Source organism: Columba livia, chromosome 2 (genome assembly GCF_036013475.1).
Source record: "Columba livia isolate bColLiv1 breed racing homer chromosome 2, bColLiv1.pat.W.v2, whole genome shotgun sequence".
Classification (NCBI taxonomy): domain Eukaryota; kingdom Metazoa; phylum Chordata; class Aves; order Columbiformes; family Columbidae; genus Columba; species Columba livia.
This window is the reverse complement of record NC_088603.1, coordinates 161,494,100-161,515,533: the sequence shown is the minus strand read 5'-3', so window position 1 is coordinate 161,515,533 and position 21,434 is coordinate 161,494,100. Positions and strand designations below refer to the sequence as shown.

The 21,434-nt window shown below is 54.5% G+C and overlaps 6 protein-coding genes across 6 annotated transcripts; all 6 read left to right on the top strand.

Annotated features, from left to right (window-relative positions):
* Positions 1 to 1,819: 1,819 nt before the first annotated feature.
* On the top strand, positions 1,820 to 2,584 carry LOC135578866 (feather keratin 4-like). The gene has a single exon (XM_065055238.1). It carries the CDS (start codon positions 1,820 to 1,822, stop codon positions 2,132 to 2,134), a length of 315 nt encoding a protein of 104 aa, XP_064911310.1. The 3' UTR covers positions 2,135 to 2,584.
* A 2,561-nt stretch (positions 2,585 to 5,145) lies between these two features.
* LOC135578865 (feather keratin 4-like) lies at positions 5,146 to 6,159 on the top strand. Its single transcript, XM_065055237.1, has one exon. The coding sequence runs from the start codon at positions 5,395 to 5,397 to the stop codon at positions 5,707 to 5,709; it is 315 nt and encodes a 104-aa protein (XP_064911309.1). The 5' UTR covers positions 5,146 to 5,394; the 3' UTR covers positions 5,710 to 6,159.
* A 2,812-nt stretch (positions 6,160 to 8,971) lies between these two features.
* LOC135578863 (feather keratin 4-like) lies at positions 8,972 to 10,131 on the top strand. The gene has a single exon (XM_065055235.1). The coding sequence runs from the start codon at positions 8,972 to 8,974 to the stop codon at positions 9,284 to 9,286; it is 315 nt and encodes a 104-aa protein (XP_064911307.1). The 3' UTR covers positions 9,287 to 10,131.
* A 2,531-nt stretch (positions 10,132 to 12,662) lies between these two features.
* Positions 12,663 to 13,377, top strand: LOC135578864 (feather keratin 4-like). The gene has a single exon (XM_065055236.1). It carries the CDS (start codon positions 12,663 to 12,665, stop codon positions 12,975 to 12,977), a length of 315 nt encoding a protein of 104 aa, XP_064911308.1. The 3' UTR covers positions 12,978 to 13,377.
* A 2,986-nt stretch (positions 13,378 to 16,363) lies between these two features.
* On the top strand, positions 16,364 to 16,736 carry LOC135578862 (feather keratin 4-like). The gene has a single exon (XM_065055234.1). The coding sequence runs from the start codon at positions 16,380 to 16,382 to the stop codon at positions 16,692 to 16,694; it is 315 nt and encodes a 104-aa protein (XP_064911306.1). The 5' UTR covers positions 16,364 to 16,379; the 3' UTR covers positions 16,695 to 16,736.
* Positions 16,737 to 19,916: 3,180 nt separating this feature from the next.
* On the top strand, positions 19,917 to 20,533 carry LOC135578861 (feather keratin-like). Its single transcript, XM_065055233.1, has one exon. The coding sequence runs from the start codon at positions 19,949 to 19,951 to the stop codon at positions 20,261 to 20,263; it is 315 nt and encodes a 104-aa protein (XP_064911305.1). The 5' UTR covers positions 19,917 to 19,948; the 3' UTR covers positions 20,264 to 20,533.
* The last annotated feature ends 901 nt before the right edge of the window (positions 20,534 to 21,434 follow it).

Sequence of the window (21,434 nt, the reverse complement as noted above, 5' to 3'; positions counted from 1 at the left end):
AGTATTGAGCCCTGGGGAAAAGCACATGTGAGTGGCCACCAAATGGATTTAACTCCAGTACCACAACTCTTTGGGCTCTGCCATCCAGCCACTTTTTCAGCCACCAATGACTACGGTAGCCCAAGACATGAACACCCACTTACTCCTGAAGAAACAGTGTCAGCTTGTTGTCTACATGAGAACACTGTCTATGTACCATGAGTAAACTTCTACAACCTCTGCTCAACTTCCAACTGTGTAGCTCCTCCTGACTAAAACCTTAAAAAATAAACCCTGCACACCCAGCTCCTATGCAAGACACACACCAAGACCCCCATAGATCATAACGAGCGTGGAAGGAAAGGATGAGTCAGATGGAAGCAAGCCACGCAGGGATCCTATTCCATGGAAGAGACAATTCCTCGAGGCCAGCACAGCTACAAAGCCCAGAACAGATTGCCAGCGCTGCAAGGAAATGAGGCCCCCTCCACACAATGCAACCGCAAACCACACGAGTGCCATGGGATGACCTCACTGATGACACTCCACCTCTCCTGCGCTTTGGCTGCATCCTCTGACCGCCCTGACACGTGCCATCCAGGCCACGTCATGGTCATGTTTTAAAGCAGTAGGCAGACGAAGTTCTAACTGAGCTTTGGCCCTTCTGGTGTTCTCCCTGCATAAACTCACAACACTCATGTAGTCCTTCTAGTCATGTCATGGTCATGTTTTAAAGCAGTAGGCCTTACGAAGTTCTGATTGAGCTATGGCCCTTCTGGTGTTCTCCCTGCATAAACTCACTACACCCATGTAGTCCTTCTAAGTTGCTGGCCCTGTGTTACACAGGTCATAAACTCTCTTTTCCCGAGTTCCAGCCAGTCTTCTACCCCACTAGGTCATCTTGCTGCAGGTCAGACCTCTGTTTCACGCTTAGGGAAACTTCCACAAGCTTCTGACAGAAAACAACCAAGCAGCTCCCTCGCAACCCAAACCTTGCCACGTAAGCCCAGTACACCCAGCTACAAGCTTGCAGCAAGAGGTGCAACAAGACACCCATAAAGGACACCCAGTGGGATAGGCCAGGCTTAAAGAAAGGCTTAGCAAGACGGTAGCAAGAAAGGGAGAGAAAGGACAATGGAAGTGGTAGCCCTCATGACTACAAAAGCACAAAAGCCAGGACCAGCCTGTCAGGGCTGTGAGGAACTGGGGCCCCCTCTTCACAAGGCAACCGCAAACCACACGAGTGCCCTGGGATGACCTCACTGACGACACCCCACCTCTGCTACGCCCTGGCCGCGTTCTTTGCCCGCCCTGACACGCGCCAGCAACGCCAAGTCTTTGGCCTCTAATGCTCGCACTTCAAAGCTGCTGCCAGGGCCAAGTGAACACGTCCTCAAGACAAGAAGAAGAAATTGGAGCATTGCGGGAAGGAAAACACACCCTCCTCATTCCTGGCCAGGCTGTGGCATCAGACAGCTGCTGGCTGCAAATTGTCGCCATGCGCAAAGGCTGTCCCGCCCCTCGGGGACCAGCATAAAAGCCGGCCCAGCGCCTCTCTCCCTCACACACTTCTCCTGACGCCTTCTCCTCCCTCTGCGCTCAACAAGGTGAGCCTCAACCCCCTTCCCCTCCTTCTCCTGCCCCGCCTGGCCCCTCTCTTCCAGCACGCTCTGCCCCCAGCCTCAGCAGCCCTCATGCCTCCCCACCGCCACGCTCCCCACAGCCCCACACCAGCCTCCCCACTCCCTCGCCCTCCTGCAATACCGCTCCTCGCACCCCCACGCCCCTGCGCTTGCTCAACAGCCTCTCGTCCCTTCCAGGGCTCCTCCACACCACACACATGGCCTGCTACAACGCCTGCCGCTCCTGGGGACCCACCCCGCTGGCCAACAGCTGCAACGAGCCCTGTTCCCTGCAGTGCCAGGACTCCCGCGTCGTCATCCAGCCTCCCGCCGTGCTGGTCACCCTGCCAGGACCCATCCTCACCTCCCACCCCCAGAGCACCGCCGTCGGATCCTCCTCATCGGCTGCCGTGGGCAACGAACTCAGTGCCCAGGGAGTTGCCATCAACTCCGGGGCCTTCGGCTACGGCAACGGCTATGGCTTTGGAGGCCTGGGCTGCTTTGGCGGCAGAAGGGCTGGATACATCTGCTAAGGGCCCTCGCCACCACCCCTGACGGACACCACCTACCGCATTGAAGCTACGCCATGGATTGTGGACTCACCTCTGGACCCTTCTTGCCACGTGGACCTGCTGTCCATGGCTCTTCCTCTAAAGGAGCCACGAAGATCTTGGTGCTCTGGCAAGATCTATGTCACAGAAGCAACCTCAGCTGATGGTCACCCTACGTGCAGCATATACTTGTCACCGCCTACTTGGTGCTCCTGCCTTTTCACTCTTTTGTTTCCTCAATAAAGGTCTCTTGCATCCCAGCCTGAGACATCTCGCTTTACTTTCTTCTCTCAAGGCTCTTCCAACCTCACCCAGCACAAAGCCAGGGCTCAAGAAGCAAACTGGACAGGGGGGAAAAGGGCCACAAGACTTCTCCCAGGAAATATGTCACCTCCTATACCACCAAGAACACAGACCAGAATCTGGGGTACTTCCACAACATGATACAAGCCCATCACTGGACCAAAGAAAGATTTTGACACGAGAACACTCTCCTCAACATGCCTCTGGTGAGACCTCCCTATGACAACACACACTTGACCATCTTCCTTCCCCAGCGTCACTCTCCGGCTCCACCAGGAGCAGAATCACAGAATCATTTAGTATTTAGACTTTCCTCACGGGTTCACAGGTCCTGCCAATTCTGTGGTCCAACACAGGCTTCCTACAGGGTCACACCTCCTGTGCGTGCACCCACCTGCTCCAGCGTCAGGTCGTCTACAGGCTCCAGGTGGTCATCTCCTCCACTGTGGACAACCCTTTTCTGGGAAGAAAATTTTCTAATTTCTAATTTTCTAATTTTCTAAATTTCTAATTTCTAATTTAAGGCCATTTCTTTTTGCCCTGTCGCTTGGTACTTGGGAAAAGAGACTGAATCCCTTCCTCACTACAACCTCCTTTCAGGCAGTTGCAGACAGACAGGAGGTATCCCCTCACTTTTCTTTTCTCCAGGCTATACACCCCAAAACCCAAAGTGGGTCCTCCATCACAGCTGTGTTCCAACGTTTCACAAGTTTCATTCTCCTTCTTTGAAAGGGCTCAGGCACTTGAAGGTCTTTCTCTCCGTCAGGGGCCCAAAACTGAACACACGATTCAAGGTGTAGACTCACCAGTGCCAAGAATAGGGGATGCTCACTGTCCTGCTCCTGCTGGCCACACCAGTGCTGACACAAGCCAAGACGCCGGTGGCCGTCACGGCCACACACACTGGCTCATATTCAGCCACTGTCGACCCACACCCCCAGGTCCTTGACCACCGGGCAGCTTTCCAGCCGCTCTTCCACAGCTCTTGACAGTTACTGGAGTCTTCATGGCGTTGTGGTGACCCAAGTGCAGGACCCGACTCTTGGCTTTGTTGAACCTCATGCAATTGGTCTCAGCCCATTGATCCAGCCTTTCCAGGGCCATCTGTAGAGCCTTCATAGCTCCAAGTGGCTCAACGCTCCTGCCTGTACTTGGTGTCATCTGCAGATGTACTGAGGGTGCACTCGATCCCCTCATCCAGATCAAGAAGAAAGATTATTAAACAGAACTGGACCCAGTATTGAGCCCTGGGGAAAAGCACTTGTGAGTGGCCACCAAATGGATTTAACTCCAGTACCACAACTCTTTGGGCTCTGCCATCCAGCCACTTTTTCAGCCACCAATGACTACGGTAGCCCAAGACATGAACACCCACTTTCTCCGGGAGAAACAGTGTCAGCTTGTTGTCTACACACGAACACTGTCTGTGTACCATGAGTAAACTTCTACAACCTCTGCTCAGCTTTCAACTGTGTAGCTCCTCCTGACTAAAACCTTAAAAAATAAACCCTGCACACACAGCTCATATGCAAGACACACACCAAGACCCCCATAGATCATAACGAGCGTGGAAGGAAAGGATTAGTCAGATGGAAGCAAGCCACGCAGGGATCCTATTCCATGGAAGAGACAATTCCTCGAGGCCAGCACAGCTCCAAAGCCCAGAGCAGATTGCCAGCGCTGCAAGGAAATGAGGCCCCCTCCACACAATGCAACCGCAAACCACACGAGTGCCATGGGATGACCTCACTGATGACACTCCACCTCTCCTGCGCTTTGGCTGCATCCTCTGACCGCCCTGACATGTGCCATCAAGGCCACGTCATGGTCATGTTTTAAAGCAGTAGGCAGACGAAGTTCTAATTGAGCTATGGCCCTTCTGGTGTTCTCCCTGCATAAACTCACTACACCCATGTAGTCCTTCTAAGTTGCCTGCCCTGTCTTACAGAGGTCATAAACTCTCTTTTCCCGAGTTTCAGCCAGTCTTCTACCCTACTAGGTCATCTTGCTGCAGGTCAGACCTCTGTTTCACGCTTAGGGAAATTTCTGCAAGCTTCTGACAGAAAACAACCAAGCAGCTCCCTCGCAACCCAAACCTTGCCACGTAAGCCCAGTACACCCAGCTACAAGCTTGCAGCAAGACGTGCAACAAGACACCCATAAAGGACACCCAGTGGGATAGGCCAGGCTTAAAGAAAGGCTTAGCAAGATGGTAGCAAGAAAGGGAGTGAAAGGACAATGGAAGTGGTAGCCCTCATGACTACAAAAGCACAAAAGCCAGGACCAGCCTGTCAGGGCTGTGAGGAATTGGGGCCCCCTCTTCACAAGGCAACTGAAAACCAGAGTGCCATGGGATGACCTCACTGACGACACCCCACCTCTGCTACGCCCTGGCCGCGTTCTTTGCCCGCCCTGACACGCGCCAGCAACGCCAAGTCTTTGGCCACTAATGCTCGCACTTCAAAGCTGCTGCCGGGGCCAAGTGGACACGTCCTCAAGACAAGAACAAGAAATTGGAGCATTGCGGGAAGGAAAACACACCCTCCTCATTCCTGGCCAGGCTGTGGCATCAGACAGCTGCTGGCTGCAAATTGTCGCCATGCGCAAAGGCTGTCCCGCCCCTCGGGTCCAGCATAAAAGCCGGCTCAGCGCCTCTCTCCCTCACACACTTCTCCTGACGCCTTCTCCTCCCTCCGCGCTCAACAAGGTGAGCCTCAACCCCCTTCCCCTCCTTCTCCTGCCTCTCTGGCCCCTCTCTTCCAGCACGCTCTGCCCCCAGCCTCAGCAGCCCTCACGCCTCCCCACCGCCAGGCTCCCCACAGCCCCACACCAGCCTCCCCACTCCCTCGCCCTCCTGCAATACCGCTCCTCGCACCCCCACGCCCCTGCGCTTGCTCAACAGCCTCTCGTCCCTTCCAGGGCTCCTCCACACCACACACATGGCCTGCTACAACGCCTGCCGCTCCTGGGGACCCACCCCGCTGGCCAACAGCTGCAACGAGCCCTGTTCCCTGCAGTGCCAGGACTCCCGCGTCGTCATCCAGCCTCCCGCCGTGCTGGTCACCCTGCCAGGACCCATCCTCACCTCCCACCCCCAGAGCACCGCCGTCGGATCCTCCTCATCGGCTGCCGTGGGCAACGAACTCAGTGCCCAGGGAGTTGCCATCAACTCCGGGGCCTTCGGCTACGGCAACGGCTATGGCTTTGGAGGCCTGGGCTGCTTTGGCGGCAGAAGGGCTGGATACATCTGCTAAGGGCCCTCGCCACCACCCCTGACGGACACCACCTACCGCATTGAAGCTACGCCATGGATTGTGGACTCACCTCTGGACCCTTCTTGCCACGTGGACCTGCTGTCCATGGCTCTTCCTCTAAAGGAGCCACGAAGATCTTGGTGCTCTGGCAAGATCTATGTCACAGAAGCAACCTCAGCTGATGGTCACCCTACGTGCAGCATATACTTGTCACCGCCTACTTGGTGCTCCTGCCTTTTCACTCTTTTGTTTCCTCAATAAAGGTCTCTTGCATCCCAGCCTGAGACATCTCGCTTTACTTTCTTCTCTCAAGGCTCTTCCAACCTCACCCAGCACAAAGCCAGGGCTCAAGAAGCAAACTGGACAGGGGGGAAAAGGGCCACAAGACTTCTCCCAGGAAATATGTCACCTCCTATACCACCAAGAACACAGACCAGAATCTGGGGTACTTCCACAACATGATACAAGCCCATCACTGGACCAAAGAAAGATTTTGACACGAGAACACTCTCCTCAACATGCCTCTGGTGAGACCTCCCTATGACAACACACACTTGACCATCTTCCTTCCCCAGCATCACTCTCCGGCTCCACCAGGAGCAGAATCACAGAATCATTTAGTATTTAGACTTTCCTCACGGGTTCACAGGTCCTGCCAATTCTGTGGTCCAACACAGGCTTCCTACAGGGTCACACCTCCTGTGCGTGCACCCACCTGCTCCAGCGTCAGGTCGTCTACAGGCTCCAGGTGGTCATCTCCTCCACTGTGGACAACCCTTTTCTGGGAAGAAAATTTTCTAATTTCTAATTTTCTAATTTTCTAAATTTCTAATTTCTAATTTAAGGCCATTTCTTTTTGCCCTGTCGCTTGGTACTTGGGAAAAGAGACTGAATCCCTTCCTCACTACAACCTCCTTTCAGGCAGTTGCAGACAGACAGGAGGTATCCCCTCACTTTTCTTTTCTCCAGGCTATACACCCCAAAACCCAAAGTGGGTCCTCCATCACAGCTGTGCTCCAACGTTTCACAAGTTTCATTCTCCTTCTTTGAAAGGGCTCAGGCACTTGAAGGTCTTTCTCTCCGTCAGGGGCCCAAAACTGAACACACGATTCAAGGTGTAGACTCACCAGTGCCAAGAATAGGGGATGCTCACTGTCCTGCTCCTGCTGGCCACACCAGTGCTGACACAAGCCAAGACGCCGGTGGCCGTCACGGCCACACACACTGGCTCATATTCAGCCACTGTCGACCCACACCCCCAGGTCCTTGACCACCGGGCAGCTTTCCAGCCGCTCTTCCACAGCTCTTGACAGTTACTGGAGTCTTCATGGCGTTGTGGTGACCCAAGTGCAGGACCCGACTCTTGGCTTTGTTGAACCTCATGCAATTGGTCTCAGCCCATTGATCCAGCCTTTCCAGGGCCATCTGTAGAGCCTTCATAGCTCCAAGTGGCTCAACGCTCCTGCCTGTACTTGGTGTCATCTGCAGATGTACTGAGGGTGCACTCGATCCCCTCATCCAGATCAAGAAGAAAGATTATTAAACAGAACTGGACCCAGTATTGAGCCCTGGGGAAAAGCACTTGTGAGTGGCCACCAAATGGATTTAACTCCAGTACCACAACTCTTTGGGCTCTGCCATCCAGCCACTTTTTCAGCCACCAATGACTACGGTAGCCCAAGACATGAACACCCACTTTCTCCGGGAGAAACAGTGTCAGCTTGTTGTCTACACACGAACACTGTCTGTGTACCATGAGTAAACTTCTACAACCTCTGCTCAGCTTTCAGCTGTGTAGCTCCTCCTGACTAAAACCTTAAAAAATAAACCCTGCACACCCAGCTCATATGCAAGACACACACCAAGACCCCCATAGATCATAACGAGCGTGGAAGGAAAGGATTAGTCAGATGGAAGCAAGCCACGCAGGGATCCTATTCCATGGAAGAGACAATTCCTCGAGGCCAGCACAGCTCCAAAGCCCAGAGCAGATTGCCAGCGCTGCAAGGAAATGAGGCCCCCTCCACACAATGCAACCGCAAACCACACGAGTGCCATGGGATGACCTCACTGATGACACTCCACCTCTCCTGCGCTTTGGCTGCATCCTCTGACCGCCCTGACATGTGCCATCAAGGCCACGTCATGGTCATGTTTTAAAGCAGTAGGCAGACGAAGTTCTAATTGAGCTATGGCCCTTCTGGTGTTCTCCCTGCATAAACTCACTACACCCATGTAGTCCTTCTAAGTTGCCTGCCCTGTCTTACAGAGGTCATAAACTCTCTTTTCCCGAGTTTCAGCCAGTCTTCTACCCTACTAGGTCATCTTGCTGCAGGTCAGACCTCTGTTTCACGCTTAGGGAAATTTCTGCAAGCTTCTGACAGAAAACAACCAAGCAGCTCCCTCGCAACCCAAACCTTGCCACGTAAGCCCAGTACACCCAGCTACAAGCTTGCAGCAAGACGTGCAACAAGACACCCATAAAGGACACCCAGTGGGATAGGCCAGGCTTAAAGAAAGGCTTAGCAAGATGGTAGCAAGAAAGGGAGTGAAAGGACAATGGAAGTGGTAGCCCTCATGACTACAAAAGCACAAAAGCCAGGACCAGCCTGTCAGGGCTGTGAGGAATTGGGGCCCCCTCTTCACAAGGCAACTGAAAACCAGAGTGCCATGGGATGACCTCACTGACGACACCCCACCTCTGCTACGCCCTGGCCGCGTTCTTTGCCCGCCCTGACACGCGCCAGCAACGCCAAGTCTTTGGCCACTAATGCTCGCACTTCAAAGCTGCTGCCGGGGCCAAGTGGACACGTCCTCAAGACAAGAACAAGAAATTGGAGCATTGCGGGAAGGAAAACACACCCTCCTCATTCCTGGCCAGGCTGTGGCATCAGACAGCTGCTGGCTGCAAATTGTCGCCATGCGCAAAGGCTGTCCCGCCCCTCGGGGACCAGCATAAAAGCCGGCCCAGCGCCTCTCTCCCTCACACACTTCTCCTGACGCCTTCTCCTCCCTCCGCGCTCAACAAGGTGAGCCTCAACCCCCTTCCCCTCCTTCTCCTGCCCCGCCTGGCCCCTCTCTTCCAGCACGCTCTGCCCCCAGCCTCAGCAGCCCTCACGCCTCCCCACCGCCAGGCTCCCCACAGCCCCACACCAGCCTCCCCACTCCCTCGCCCTCCTGCAATACCGCTCCTCGCACCCCCACGCCCCTGCGCTTGCTCAACAGCCTCTCGTCCCTTCCAGGGCTCCTCCACACCACACACATGGCCTGCTACAACGCCTGCCGCTCCTGGGGACCCACCCCGCTGGCCAACAGCTGCAACGAGCCCTGTTCCCTGCAGTGCCAGGACTCCCGCGTCGTCATCCAGCCTCCCGCCGTGCTGGTCACCCTGCCAGGACCCATCCTCACCTCCCACCCCCAGAGCACCGCCGTCGGATCCTCCTCATCGGCTGCCGTGGGCAACGAACTCAGTGCCCAGGGAGTTGCCATCAACTCCGGGGCCTTCGGCTACGGCAACGGCTATGGCTTTGGAGGCCTGGGCTGCTTTGGCGGCAGAAGGGCTGGATACATCTGCTAAGGGCCCTCGCCACCACCCCTGACGGACACCACCTACCGCATTGAAGCTACGCCATGGATTGTGGACTCACCTCTGGACCCTTCTTGCCACGTGGACCTGCTGTCCATGGCTCTTCCTCTAAAGGAGCCACGAAGATCTTGGTGCTCTGGCAAGATCTATGTCACAGAAGCAACCTCAGCTGATGGTCACCCTACGTGCAGCATATACTTGTCACCGCCTACTTGGTGCTCCTGCCTTTTCACTCTTTTGTTTCCTCAATAAAGGTCTCTTGCATCCCAGCCTGAGACATCTCGCTTTACTTTCTTCTCTCAAGGCTCTTCCAACCTCACCCAGCACAAAGCCAGGGCTCAAGAAGCAAACTGGACAGGGGGGAAAAGGGCCACAAGACTTCTCCCAGGAAATATGTCACCTCCTATACCACCAAGAACACAGACCAGAATCTGGGGTACTTCCACAACATGATACAAGCCCATCACTGGACCAAAGAAAGATTTTGACACGAGAACACTCTCCTCAACGTGCCTCTGGTTGGACCTCCCTGTGACAACACACACTTGACCATCTTCCTTCCCCAGCATCACTCTCCGGCTCCACCAGGAGCAGAATCACAGAATCATTTAGTATTTAGACTTTCCTCACGGGTTCACGGGTCCTGCCAATTCCGTGGTCCAACACAGGCTTCCTACAGGGTCACACCTCCTGTGCGTGCACCCACCTGCTCCAGCGTCAGGTGCTCTACAGGCTCCAGGTGGTCATCTCCTCCACTGTGGACAACCCTTTTCTGGGAAGAAAATTTTCTAATTTCTAATTTTCTAAATTCCTAAATTTCTAATTTCTAATTTAAGGCCATTTCCTCTTGTCCTGTCGCTTGGTACTTGGGAAAAGAGACTGAATCCCTTCCTCACTACAACCTCCTTTCAGGCAGTTGCAGACAGACAGGAGGTCTCCCCTCACTTTTCTTTTCTCCAGGCTATACACGCCAAAACCCAAAGTGGTTCCCCCATCACAGCTGTGCTCCAACTTTTCACAAGTTTCATTCTCCTTCTTTGAAATGGCTTAGGCACTTGAAGGTCTTTCTCTCCGTCAGGGGCCCAAAACTGAACACACGATTCAAGGTGTAGACTCACCAGTGCCAAGAATAGGGGATGCTCACTGTCCTGCTCCTGCTGGCCACACCAGTGCTGACACAAGCCAAGACGCAGGTGGCCGTCACGGCCACACACACTGGCTCATATTCAGCCACTGTCGACCCACACCCCCAGGTCCTTGACCACCGGGCAGCTTTCCAGCCGCTCTTCCACAGCTCTTGACAGTTACTGGAGTCTTCATGGCGTTGTGGTGACCCAAGTGCAGGACCCGACTCTTGGCTTTGTTGAACCTCATGCAATTGGTCTCAGCCCATTGATCCAGCCTTTCCAGGGCCATCTGTAGAGCCTTCATAGCTCCAAGTGGCTCAACGCTCCTGCCTGTACTTGGTGTCATCTGCAGATGTACTGAGGGTGCACTCGATCCCCTCATCCAGATCAAGAAGAAAGATTATTAAACAGAACTGGACCCAGTATTGAGCCCTGGGGAAAAGCACATGTGAGTGGCCACCAAATGGATTTAACTCCAGTACCACAACTCTTTGGGCTCTGCCATCCAGCCACTTTTTCAGCCACCAATGACTACGGTAGCCCAAGACATGAACACCCACTTACTCCTGAAGAAACAGTGTCAGCTTGTTGTCTACATGAGAACACTGTCTATGTACCATGAGTAAACTTCTACAACCTCTGCTCAACTTCCAACTGTGTAGCTCCTCCTGACTAAAACCTTAAAAAATAAACCCTGCACACCCAGCTCCTATGCAAGACACACACCAAGACCCCCATAGATCATAACGAGCGTGGAAGGAAAGGATGAGTCAGATGGAAGCAAGCCACGCAGGGATCCTATTCCATGGAAGAGACAATTCCTCGAGGCCAGCACAGCTACAAAGCCCAGAACAGATTGCCAGCGCTGCAAGGAAATGAGGCCCCCTCCACACAATGCAACCGCAAACCACACGAGTGCCATGGGATGACCTCACTGATGACACTCCACCTCTCCTGCGCTTTGGCTGCATCCTCTGACCGCCCTGACACGTGCCATCCAGGCCACGTCATGGTCATGTTTTAAAGCAGTAGGCAGACGAAGTTCTAACTGAGCTTTGGCCCTTCTGGTGTTCTCCCTGCATAAACTCACAACACTCATGTAGTCCTTCTAGTCATGTCATGGTCATGTTTTAAAGCAGTAGGCCTTACGAAGTTCTGATTGAGCTATGGCCCTTCTGGTGTTCTCCCTGCATAAACTCACTACACCCATGTAGTCCTTCTAAGTTGCTGGCCCTGTGTTACACAGGTCATAAACTCTCTTTTCCCGAGTTCCAGCCAGTCTTCTACCCCACTAGGTCATCTTGCTGCAGGTCAGACCTCTGTTTCACGCTTAGGGAAACTTCCACAAGCTTCTGACAGAAAACAACCAAGCAGCTCCCTCGCAACCCAAACCTTGCCACGTAAGCCCAGTACACCCAGCTACAAGCTTGCAGCAAGAGGTGCAACAAGACACCCATAAAGGACACCCAGTGGGATAGGCCAGGCTTAAAGAAAGGCTTAGCAAGACGGTAGCAAGAAAGGGAGAGAAAGGACAATGGAAGTGGTAGCCCTCATGACTACAAAAGCACAAAAGCCAGGACCAGCCTGTCAGGGCTGTGAGGAACTGGGGCCCCCTCTTCACAAGGCAACCGCAAACCACACGAGTGCCCTGGGATGACCTCACTGACGACACCCCACCTCTGCTACGCCCTGGCCGCGTTCTTTGCCCGCCCTGACACGCGCCAGCAACGCCAAGTCTTTGGCCTCTAATGCTCGCACTTCAAAGCTGCTGCCAGGGCCAAGTGAACACGTCCTCAAGACAAGAAGAAGAAATTGGAGCATTGCGGGAAGGAAAACACACCCTCCTCATTCCTGGCCAGGCTGTGGCATCAGACAGCTGCTGGCTGCAAATTGTCGCCATGCGCAAAGGCTGTCCCGCCCCTCGGGGACCAGCATAAAAGCCGGCCCAGCGCCTCTCTCCCTCACACACTTCTCCTGACGCCTTCTCCTCCCTCTGCGCTCAACAAGGTGAGCCTCAACCCCCTTCCCCTCCTTCTCCTGCCCCGCCTGGCCCCTCTCTTCCAGCACGCTCTGCCCCCAGCCTCAGCAGCCCTCATGCCTCCCCACCGCCACGCTCCCCACAGCCCCACACCAGCCTCCCCACTCCCTCGCCCTCCTGCAATACCGCTCCTCGCACCCCCACGCCCCTGCGCTTGCTCAACAGCCTCTCGTCCCTTCCAGGGCTCCTCCACACCACACACATGGCCTGCTACAACGCCTGCCGCTCCTGGGGACCCACCCCGCTGGCCAACAGCTGCAACGAGCCCTGTTCCCTGCAGTGCCAGGACTCCCGCGTCGTCATCCAGCCTCCCGCCGTGCTGGTCACCCTGCCAGGACCCATCCTCACCTCCCACCCCCAGAGCACCGCCGTCGGATCCTCCTCATCGGCTGCCGTGGGCAACGAACTCAGTGCCCAGGGAGTTGCCATCAACTCCGGGGCCTTCGGCTACGGCAACGGCTATGGCTTTGGAGGCCTGGGCTGCTTTGGCGGCAGAAGGGCTGGATACATCTGCTAAGGGCCCTCGCCACCACCCCTGACGGACACCACCTACCGCATTGAAGCTACGCCATGGATTGTGGACTCACCTCTGGACCCTTCTTGCCACGTGGACCTGCTGTCCATGGCTCTTCCTCTAAAGGAGCCACGAAGATCTTGGTGCTCTGGCAAGATCTATGTCACAGAAGCAACCTCAGCTGATGGTCACCCTACGTGCAGCATATACTTGTCACCGCCTACTTGGTGCTCCTGCCTTTTCACTCTTTTGTTTCCTCAATAAAGGTCTCTTGCATCCCAGCCTGAGACATCTCGCTTTACTTTCTTCTCTCAAGGCTCTTCCAACCTCACCCAGCACAAAGCCAGGGCTCAAGAAGCAAACTGGACAGGGGGGAAAAGGGCCACAAGACTTCTCCCAGGAAATATGTCACCTCCTATACCACCAAGAACACAGACCAGAATCTGGGGTTCTTCCACAACATGATACAAGCCAATCACTGGACCAAAGAAAGATTTGACACGAGAACACTCTCCTCAACATGCCTCTGGTTGGACCTCCCTGTGACAACACACACTTGACCATCTTCCTTCCCCAGCGTCACTCTCCGGCTCCACCAGGAGCAGAATCACAGAATCATTTAGTATTTAGACCCTCCTCACGGGTTCACAGGTCCTGCCAATTCTGTGCTCCAACACAGGCTTCCTACAGGGTCACACCTCCTGTGCGTGCACCCACCTGCTCCAGCGTCAGGTCCTCTACAGGCTCCAGGTGGTCATCTCCGCCTCTGTGGACAACCCTTTTCTGGGAAGAAAATTTTCCTAATATCCAATCTAAACGTTCCCTGGCACAACTTAAGGCCATTTCCTCTTGTCCTGTCGTTTGGTACTTGGGAAAAGAGACTGAATCCCTTCCTCACTACAGCCTCCTGTCAGGCAGTTGCAGACAGACAGGAGGTCTCCCCTCACTTTTCTTTTCTCCAGGCTGTACACCCCAAAACCCAAAGTGGGTCCTCCATCACAGCTGCGCTCCAACTTTTCACAAGTTTCATTCTCCTTCCTTGAAATGGCTTAGGCACTTGAAGGCCTTTCTCTCCGTCAGGGGCCCAAAACTGAACACACGATTCAAGGTGTGGCCTCACCAGTGCCAAGCATAGGGGATGCTCACTGTCCTGCTCCTGCTGGCCACACCAGTGCTGACACAAGCCAAGACGCAGGTGGCCGTCACGGCCACACACACTGGCTCATATTCAGCCACTGTCGACCCACACCCCCAGGTCCTTGACCACCGGGCAGCTTTCCAGCCACTCTTCCACAGCTCTTGACAGTTACTGGAGTCTTCATGGCGTTGTGGTGACCCAAGTACAGGGCCCGACTTTTGGCTTTGTTGAACCTCATGCAATTGGTCTCAGTCCATTGATCCAGCCTTTCCAGGGCCATCTGTAGAGCCTTCATAGCTCCAAGTGGCTCAACGCTCCTGCCTGCACCTTCCTAGCTCCAAGTGGCTCAACGCTCCTGCCTGTACTTGGTGTCATCTGCAGATGTACTGAGGGTGCACTCGATCCCCTCATCCAGATCAAGAAGAAAGATTATTAAACAGAACCGGCCCCAGTATTGAGCCCTGGGGAAAAGCACTGGTGAGTGGCCACCAAATGGATTTAACTCCAGTACCACAACTCTATGGGCTCTGCCATCCAGCCAGTTTCTCAGCCACCAATGACTACAGTAGCCCAAAACGTGAACACCCACTTTCTCCGGGAGAAACAGTGTCAGCTTGTTGTCTAGACGCGAACACTGTCTATGTACCATGAGGAAACTTCTACAATCTCTGCTCAGCTTCCAGCTGCGTAGCTCCTCCTGAATAAAACCTTAAGAAATAAACCCTGCACACCCAGCTCATACACAAGACACACACCAAGACCCCCACAGATCATAACGAGCGTGGAAGGAAAGGATTAATCAGATGGAAGCAAGCCACGCAGGGATCCTATTCCATGGAAGAGACAACTCCTCGAGGCCAGCACAGCTCCAAAGCCCAGAGCAGATTGCCAGCGCTGCAAGGAAATGAGGCCCCCTCCACACAATGCAACCGCAAACCACACGAGTGCCATGGGATAACCTCACTGATGACACTCCACCTCTCCTGCGCTTTGGCTGCATCCTCTGACCGCCCTGACACGTGCCATCAAGGCCACGTCATGGTCATGTTTTAAAGCAGTAGGCAGACGAAGTTCTAACTGAGCTTTGGCCCTTCTGGTGTTCTCCCTGCATAAACTCACAACACTCATGTAGTCCTTCTAGCCATGTCATGGCCATGTTTTAAAGCAGTAGGCAGATGAAGTTCTAATTGAGCTATGGCCTTTCGGGTGTTCTCCGTGCATAAACTCACAACAACCATGTAGTCCTTCTAAGTTGCCTGCCCTGTCTTACAGAGGTCATAAACTCTCTTTTCCCGAGTTCCAGCCAGTCTTCTACCCCACTAGGTCATCTTGCTGCAGGTCAGACCTCTGTTTCACGCTTAGGGAAACTTCCACAAGCTTCTGACAGAAAACAACCAAGCAGCTCCCTCGCAACCCAAACCTTGCCACGTAAGCCCAGTACACCCAGCTACAAGCTTGCAGCAAGAAGTGCAACAAGACACCCATAAAGGACACCCAGTGGGACAGGCCAGGCTTACAGAAAGGCTTAGCAAGATGGTAGCAAGAAAGGGAGTGAAAGGACAATGGAAGTGGTAGCCCTCATGACTACAAAAGCACAAAAGCCAGGACCAGCCTGTCAGGGCTGTGAGGAACTGGGGCCCCCTCTTCACAAGGCAACCGCAAACCACTCGAGTGCCATGGGATGACCTCACTGACGACACCCCACCTCTGCTACGCCCTGGCCGCGTTCTTTGCCAGCCCTGACACGCGCCAGCAACGCCAAGTCTTTGGCCTCTAATGCTTGCACTTCAAAGCTGCTGCCGGGGCCAAGTGGACACGTCCTCAAGACAAGAACAAGAAATTGTATCATTGACGGAAGGAAAACACACCCTCCTCATTCCTGGCCAGGCTGTGGCATCAGACAGCTGCTGGCTGCAAATTGTCGCCATGCGCAAAGGCTGTCCCGCCCCTCGGGGACCAGCATAAAAGCCGGCCCAGCGCCTCTCTCCCTCACACACTTCTCCTGACGCCTTCTCCTCCCTCCGCGCTCAACAAGGTGAGCCTCAACCCCCTTCCCCTCCTTCTCCTGCCCCGCCTGGCCCCTCTCTTCCAGCACGCTCTGCCCCAGCCTCAGCAGCCCTCACGCCTCCCCACCGCCACGCTCCCCACAGCCCCACACCAGCCTCCCCACTCCCTCGCCCTCCTGCAATACCGCTCCCCGAACTCCCACACACCTGCGCTTGCTCAACAGCCTCTCGTCCCTTCCAGGGCCCCTCCAAACCACACACATGGCCTGCTACAACGCCTGCCGCTCCTGGGGACCCACCCCGCTGGCCAACAGCTGCAACGAGCCCTGTTCCCAGCAGTGCCAGGACTCCCGCGTCGTCATCCAGCCTCCCGCCGTGCTGGTCACCCTGCCAGGACCCATCCTCACCTCCCACCCCCAGAGCACCGCCGTCGGATCCTCCTCATCGGCTGCCGTGGGCAACGAACTCAGTGCCCAGGGAGTTGCCATCAACTCCGGGGCCTTCGGCTACGGCAACGGCTATGGCTTTGGAGGCCTGGGCTGCTTTGGCGGCAGAAGGGCTGGATACATCTGCTAAGGGCCCTCGCCACCACCCCTGACGGACACCACCTACCGCATTGAAGCTATGCCATGGATTGTGGACTCACCTCTGGACCCTTCTTGCCACGTGGACCTGCTGTCCATGGCTCTTCCTCTAAAGGAGCCATGAAGATCTTGGTGCTCTGGCAAGATCTATGTCACAGAAGCAACCTCAGCTGATGGTCACCCTACATGCAGCTTATACTTGTCACCGCCTACTTGGTGCTCCTGCCTTTTCACTCTTGTCTTTCCTCAATAAAGTTCTCTTGCATCCCAGCCTGAGACATCTCGCTTTACTTTCGTCTCTCAAGGCTCTTCCAACCTCACCCAGCACAAAGCCAGGGCTCAAGAAGCAAACTGGATAGGGGGAAAAGGGCCACAAGACTTCTCCCAGGAAATATGTCACCCCCTATTCCACCGAGAACACAGACCAGAATCTGGGGGTCTTCCACAACATGATACAAGCCCATCACTGGACCAAAGAAAGATTTTGACATGAGAAAACTATCCTCAACATGCCTCTGGTGAGACCTCCCTATGACAACACACACTTGACCATCTTCCTTCCCCAGCATCACTCTCCGGATCCACCAGGAGCAGAATCACAGAATCATTTAGTATTTAGACCCTCCTCACGGGTTCACGGGTCCTGCCAATTCTGTGCTCCAACACAGGCTTCCTACAGGGTCACACCTCCTGTGCGTGCACCCACCTGCTCCAGCATCAGGTCCTCTACGGGCTCCAGGTGGTCATCTCCGCCACTGTGGACAACCCTTTTCTGTGAAGAAAATTTTCCTAATATCCAATCTAAACGTTCCCTGGCACAACTTAAGGCCATTTCCTCTTGTCCTGTCGTTTGGTACTTGGGAAAAGAGACTGAATCCCTTCCTCACTACAGCCTCCTGTCAGGCAGTTGCAGACAGACAGGAGGTCTCCCCTCACTTTTCTTTTCTCCAGGCTGTACACCCCAAAACCCAAAGTGGGTCCTCCATCACAGCTGCGCTCCAACTTTTCACAAGTTTCATTCTCCTTCCTTGAAATGGCTTAGGCACTTGAAGGCCTTTCTTTCCGTCAGGGGCCCAAAACTGAACACACGATTCAAGGTGTGGCCTCACGAGTGCCAAGAATAGGGGATGCTCACTGTCCTGCTCCTGCTGGCCACACCAGTGCTGACACAAGCCAAGACGCAGGTGGCCGTCACGGCCACACACACTGGCTCATATTCAGCCACTGTCGACCCACACCCCCAGGTCCTTGACCACCGGGCAGCTTTCCAGCCACTCTTCCACAGCTCTTGACAGTTACTGGAGTCTTCATGGCGTTGTGGTGACCCAAGTGCAGGACCCGACTCTTGGCTTTGTTGAACCTCATGCAATTGGTCTCAGCCCATTGATCCAGCCTTTCCAGGGCCATCTGTAGAGCCTTCATAGCTCCAAGTGGCTCAACGCTCCTGCCTGTACTTGGTGTCATCTGCAGATGTACTGAGGGTGCACTCGATCCCCTCATCCAGATCAAGAAGAAAGATTATTAAACAGAACTGGACCCAGTATTGAGCCCTGGGGAAAAGCACATGTGAGTGGCCACCAAATGGATTTACCTCCAGTACCACAACTCTATGGGCTCTGCCATCTAGCCAGTTTCTCAGCCACCAATGTCTACAGTAGCCCAAGACGTGAACACCCACTTTCTCCGGGAGAAACAGTGTCAGCTTGTTGTCTACACGCGAACACTGTCTATGTACCATGAGGAAACTTCTACAACCTCTGCTCAGCTTCCAACTGCGTAGCTCCTCCTGAATAAAACCTTAAGAAATAAACCCTGCACACCCAGCTCATACACAAGACACACACCAAGACCCCCACAGATCATAACGAGCGTGGAAGGAAAGGATTAATCAGATGGAAGCAAGCCACGCAGGGATCCTATTCCATGGAAGAGACAACTGCTCGAGGCCAGCACATCTCCAAAGCCCAGAGCAGATTGCCAGCCCTGCAAGGAAATGACGCCCCCTTCACCCAATGCAACCGCAAACCACACGAGTGCCATGGGATGACCTCACTGATGACAATCCACCTCTCCTGCACTTTGGCTGCATCCTCTGCCCACCCTGACACGCGCCATCAAGGCCATGTCATGGTCATGTTTTAAAGCAGTAGGCAGATGAAGTCCTAACTGAGCTTTGGACCTTCTGGTGTTCTCCCTGCATAAACTCATTACACTCATGTAGTCCTTCTAAGTTGCCTGCCCTGTCTTACACAGGTCATAAACTCTCTTTTCCTGAGTTCCACCCAGTCTTCTACCCCACTAGGTCATCTTGCTGCAGGTCAGACCTCTGTTTCATGCCTAGGGAAATTTCTGCAAGCTTCTGGCAGAGAACAACCAAGCAGCTCCCTTGCAACCCAAACCTTGCCACGTAAGACCAGTACACCAGCTACAAGCTTGCAGCGAGAGGTGCAACAAGACACCCGTAAAGGAAACCCAGTGGGATAGACCAGGCCTAAAGAAAAGCTTAGCGAGATGGCAGCAAGAAAGGGAGTGAAATGCCAATGGAAGTGGTAGCACTCATGACTACAAAAGCCCAAAAGTCAGGACCAGCCAGTCATAGCTGTGAGAAACTGGGGCCCCCTCTTCACAAGGCAACCGCAAACCACACGAGTGCCATGCGATGATCTCACTGACAACACCCCACCTCTGCTACGCCCTGGCCGCGTTCTCTGCCCGCCTTGACACGCGCCATCAACGCCAAGTCTTTGGCCTCTAATACTCGCACTTCAAAGCTGCTGCCAGGGCCAAGTGGACACGTCCTCAAGACAAGAACAAGAAATTGGACCATTGTGGGAAGGAAAATACACCCTCCTCATTCCTGGCCAGGCTGTGGCATCAGACAGCTGCTGGCTGCAAACTGTCGCCATGCGCAAAGGCTGTCCCGCCCCTCGGGGACCAGCATAAAAGCCGGCCCAGCGCCTCTCTCCCTCACACACTTCTCCTGACGCCTTCTCCTCCCTCCGCGCTCAACAAGGTGAGCCTCAACCCCCTTCCCCTCCTTCTCCTGCCCCGCCTGGCCCCTCTCTTCCAGCACACTCTGCCCCCAGCCTCAGCAGCCCTCACGCCTCCCCACCGCCACGCTCCCCACAGCCCCACACCAGCCTCCCCACTCCCTCGCCCTCCTGCAATACCGCTCCCCGCACCCCCACGCCCCTGCGCTTGCTCAACAGCCTCTCGTCCCTTCCAGGGCACCTCCGCACCACACACATGGCCTGCTACGACGCCTGCCGCCCCTGCGGACCCACCCCGCTGGCCAACAGCTGCAACGAGCCCTGTTCCCTGCAGTGCCAGGACTCCCGTGTCCTCATCCAGCCTTCCACCGTGGTGGTCACCCTGCCAGGACCCATCCTCACCTCCCACCCCCAGAGCACCGCCGTCGGATCCTCCTCATCGGCTGCCGTGGGCAACGAACTCGGCGCCCAGGGAGTTGCCATCAACTCCGGTGCCTTTGGCTACGGCAACGGCTATGGCTTTGGAGGCCTGGGCTGCTTTGGCGGCAGAAGGGCTGGATACATCTGCTAAGGGCCCTCGCCACCACCCCTGACGGACACCACCTACCGCATTGAAGCTACGCCATGGATTGTGGAATCACCTCTGGACCCTTCTTGCCAAGTGGACCATGGCTCTTCCTCTAAAGGAGACACGAAGATCTTGGTGCTCTGGCAAGACCTATGTCACAGAAGCAACCTCAGCTGATGGTCACCCTACATGCAGCTTATACTTGTCACCACCTACTTGGTGCTCCTGCCTTTTCACTCTTGTCTTTCCTCAATAAAGTTCTCTTGCATCCCAGCCTGAGACATCTCGCTTTACTTTCGTCTCTCAAGGCTCTTCCAACCTCACCCAGCACAAAGCCAGGGCTCAAGAAGCAAACTGGATAGGGGGAAAAGGGCCACAAGACTTCTCCCAGGAAATATGTCACCCCCTATTCCACCGAGAACACAGACCAGAATCTGGGGGTCTTCCACAACATGATACAAGCCCATCACTGGACCAAAGAAAGATTTTGACATGAGAAAACTATCCTCAACATGCCTCTGGTGAGACCTCCCTATGACAACACACACTTGACCATCTTCCTTCCCCAGCATCACTCTCCGGATCCACCAGGAGCAGAATCACAGAATCATTTAGTATTTAGACTTTCCTCACGGGTTCACGGGTCCTGCCAATTCTGTGCTCCAACACAGGCTTCCTACAGGGTCACACCTCCTGTGCGTGCACCCACCTGCTCCAGCATCAGGTCCTCTACGGGCTCCAGGTGGTCATCTCCGCCACTGTGGACAACCCTTTTCTGGGAAGAAAATTTTCCTAATATCCAATCTAAACGTTCCCTGGCACAACTTAAGGCCATTTCCTCTTGTCCTGTCGTTTGGTACTTGGGAAAAGAGACTGAATCCCTTCCTCACTACAGCCTCCTGTCAGGCAGTTGCAGACAGACAGGAGGTCTCCCCTCACTTTTCTTTTCTCCAGGCTGTACACCCCAAAACCCAAAGTGGGTCCTCCATCACAGCTGTGCTCCAACTTTTCACAAGTTTCATTCTCCTTCTTTGAAATGGCTTAGGCACTTGAAGGTCTTTCTTTCCGTCAGGGGCCCAAAACTGAACACACGATTCAAGGTGTGGCCTCACCAGTGCCAAGCATAGGGGATGCTCACTGTCCTGCTCCTGCTGGCCACACCAGTGCTGACACA

Coding starts and splice junctions, on each gene's coding strand:
- LOC135578864 (XM_065055236.1), top strand. CDS start 12,663: ATGGCCTGCTACAACGCCTGCCGCTCCTGGGGACCCACCCCGCTGGCC.
- LOC135578861 (XM_065055233.1), top strand. CDS start 19,949: ATGGCCTGCTACGACGCCTGCCGCCCCTGCGGACCCACCCCGCTGGCC.
- LOC135578865 (XM_065055237.1), top strand. CDS start 5,395: ATGGCCTGCTACAACGCCTGCCGCTCCTGGGGACCCACCCCGCTGGCC.
- LOC135578863 (XM_065055235.1), top strand. CDS start 8,972: ATGGCCTGCTACAACGCCTGCCGCTCCTGGGGACCCACCCCGCTGGCC.
- LOC135578862 (XM_065055234.1), top strand. CDS start 16,380: ATGGCCTGCTACAACGCCTGCCGCTCCTGGGGACCCACCCCGCTGGCC.
- LOC135578866 (XM_065055238.1), top strand. CDS start 1,820: ATGGCCTGCTACAACGCCTGCCGCTCCTGGGGACCCACCCCGCTGGCC.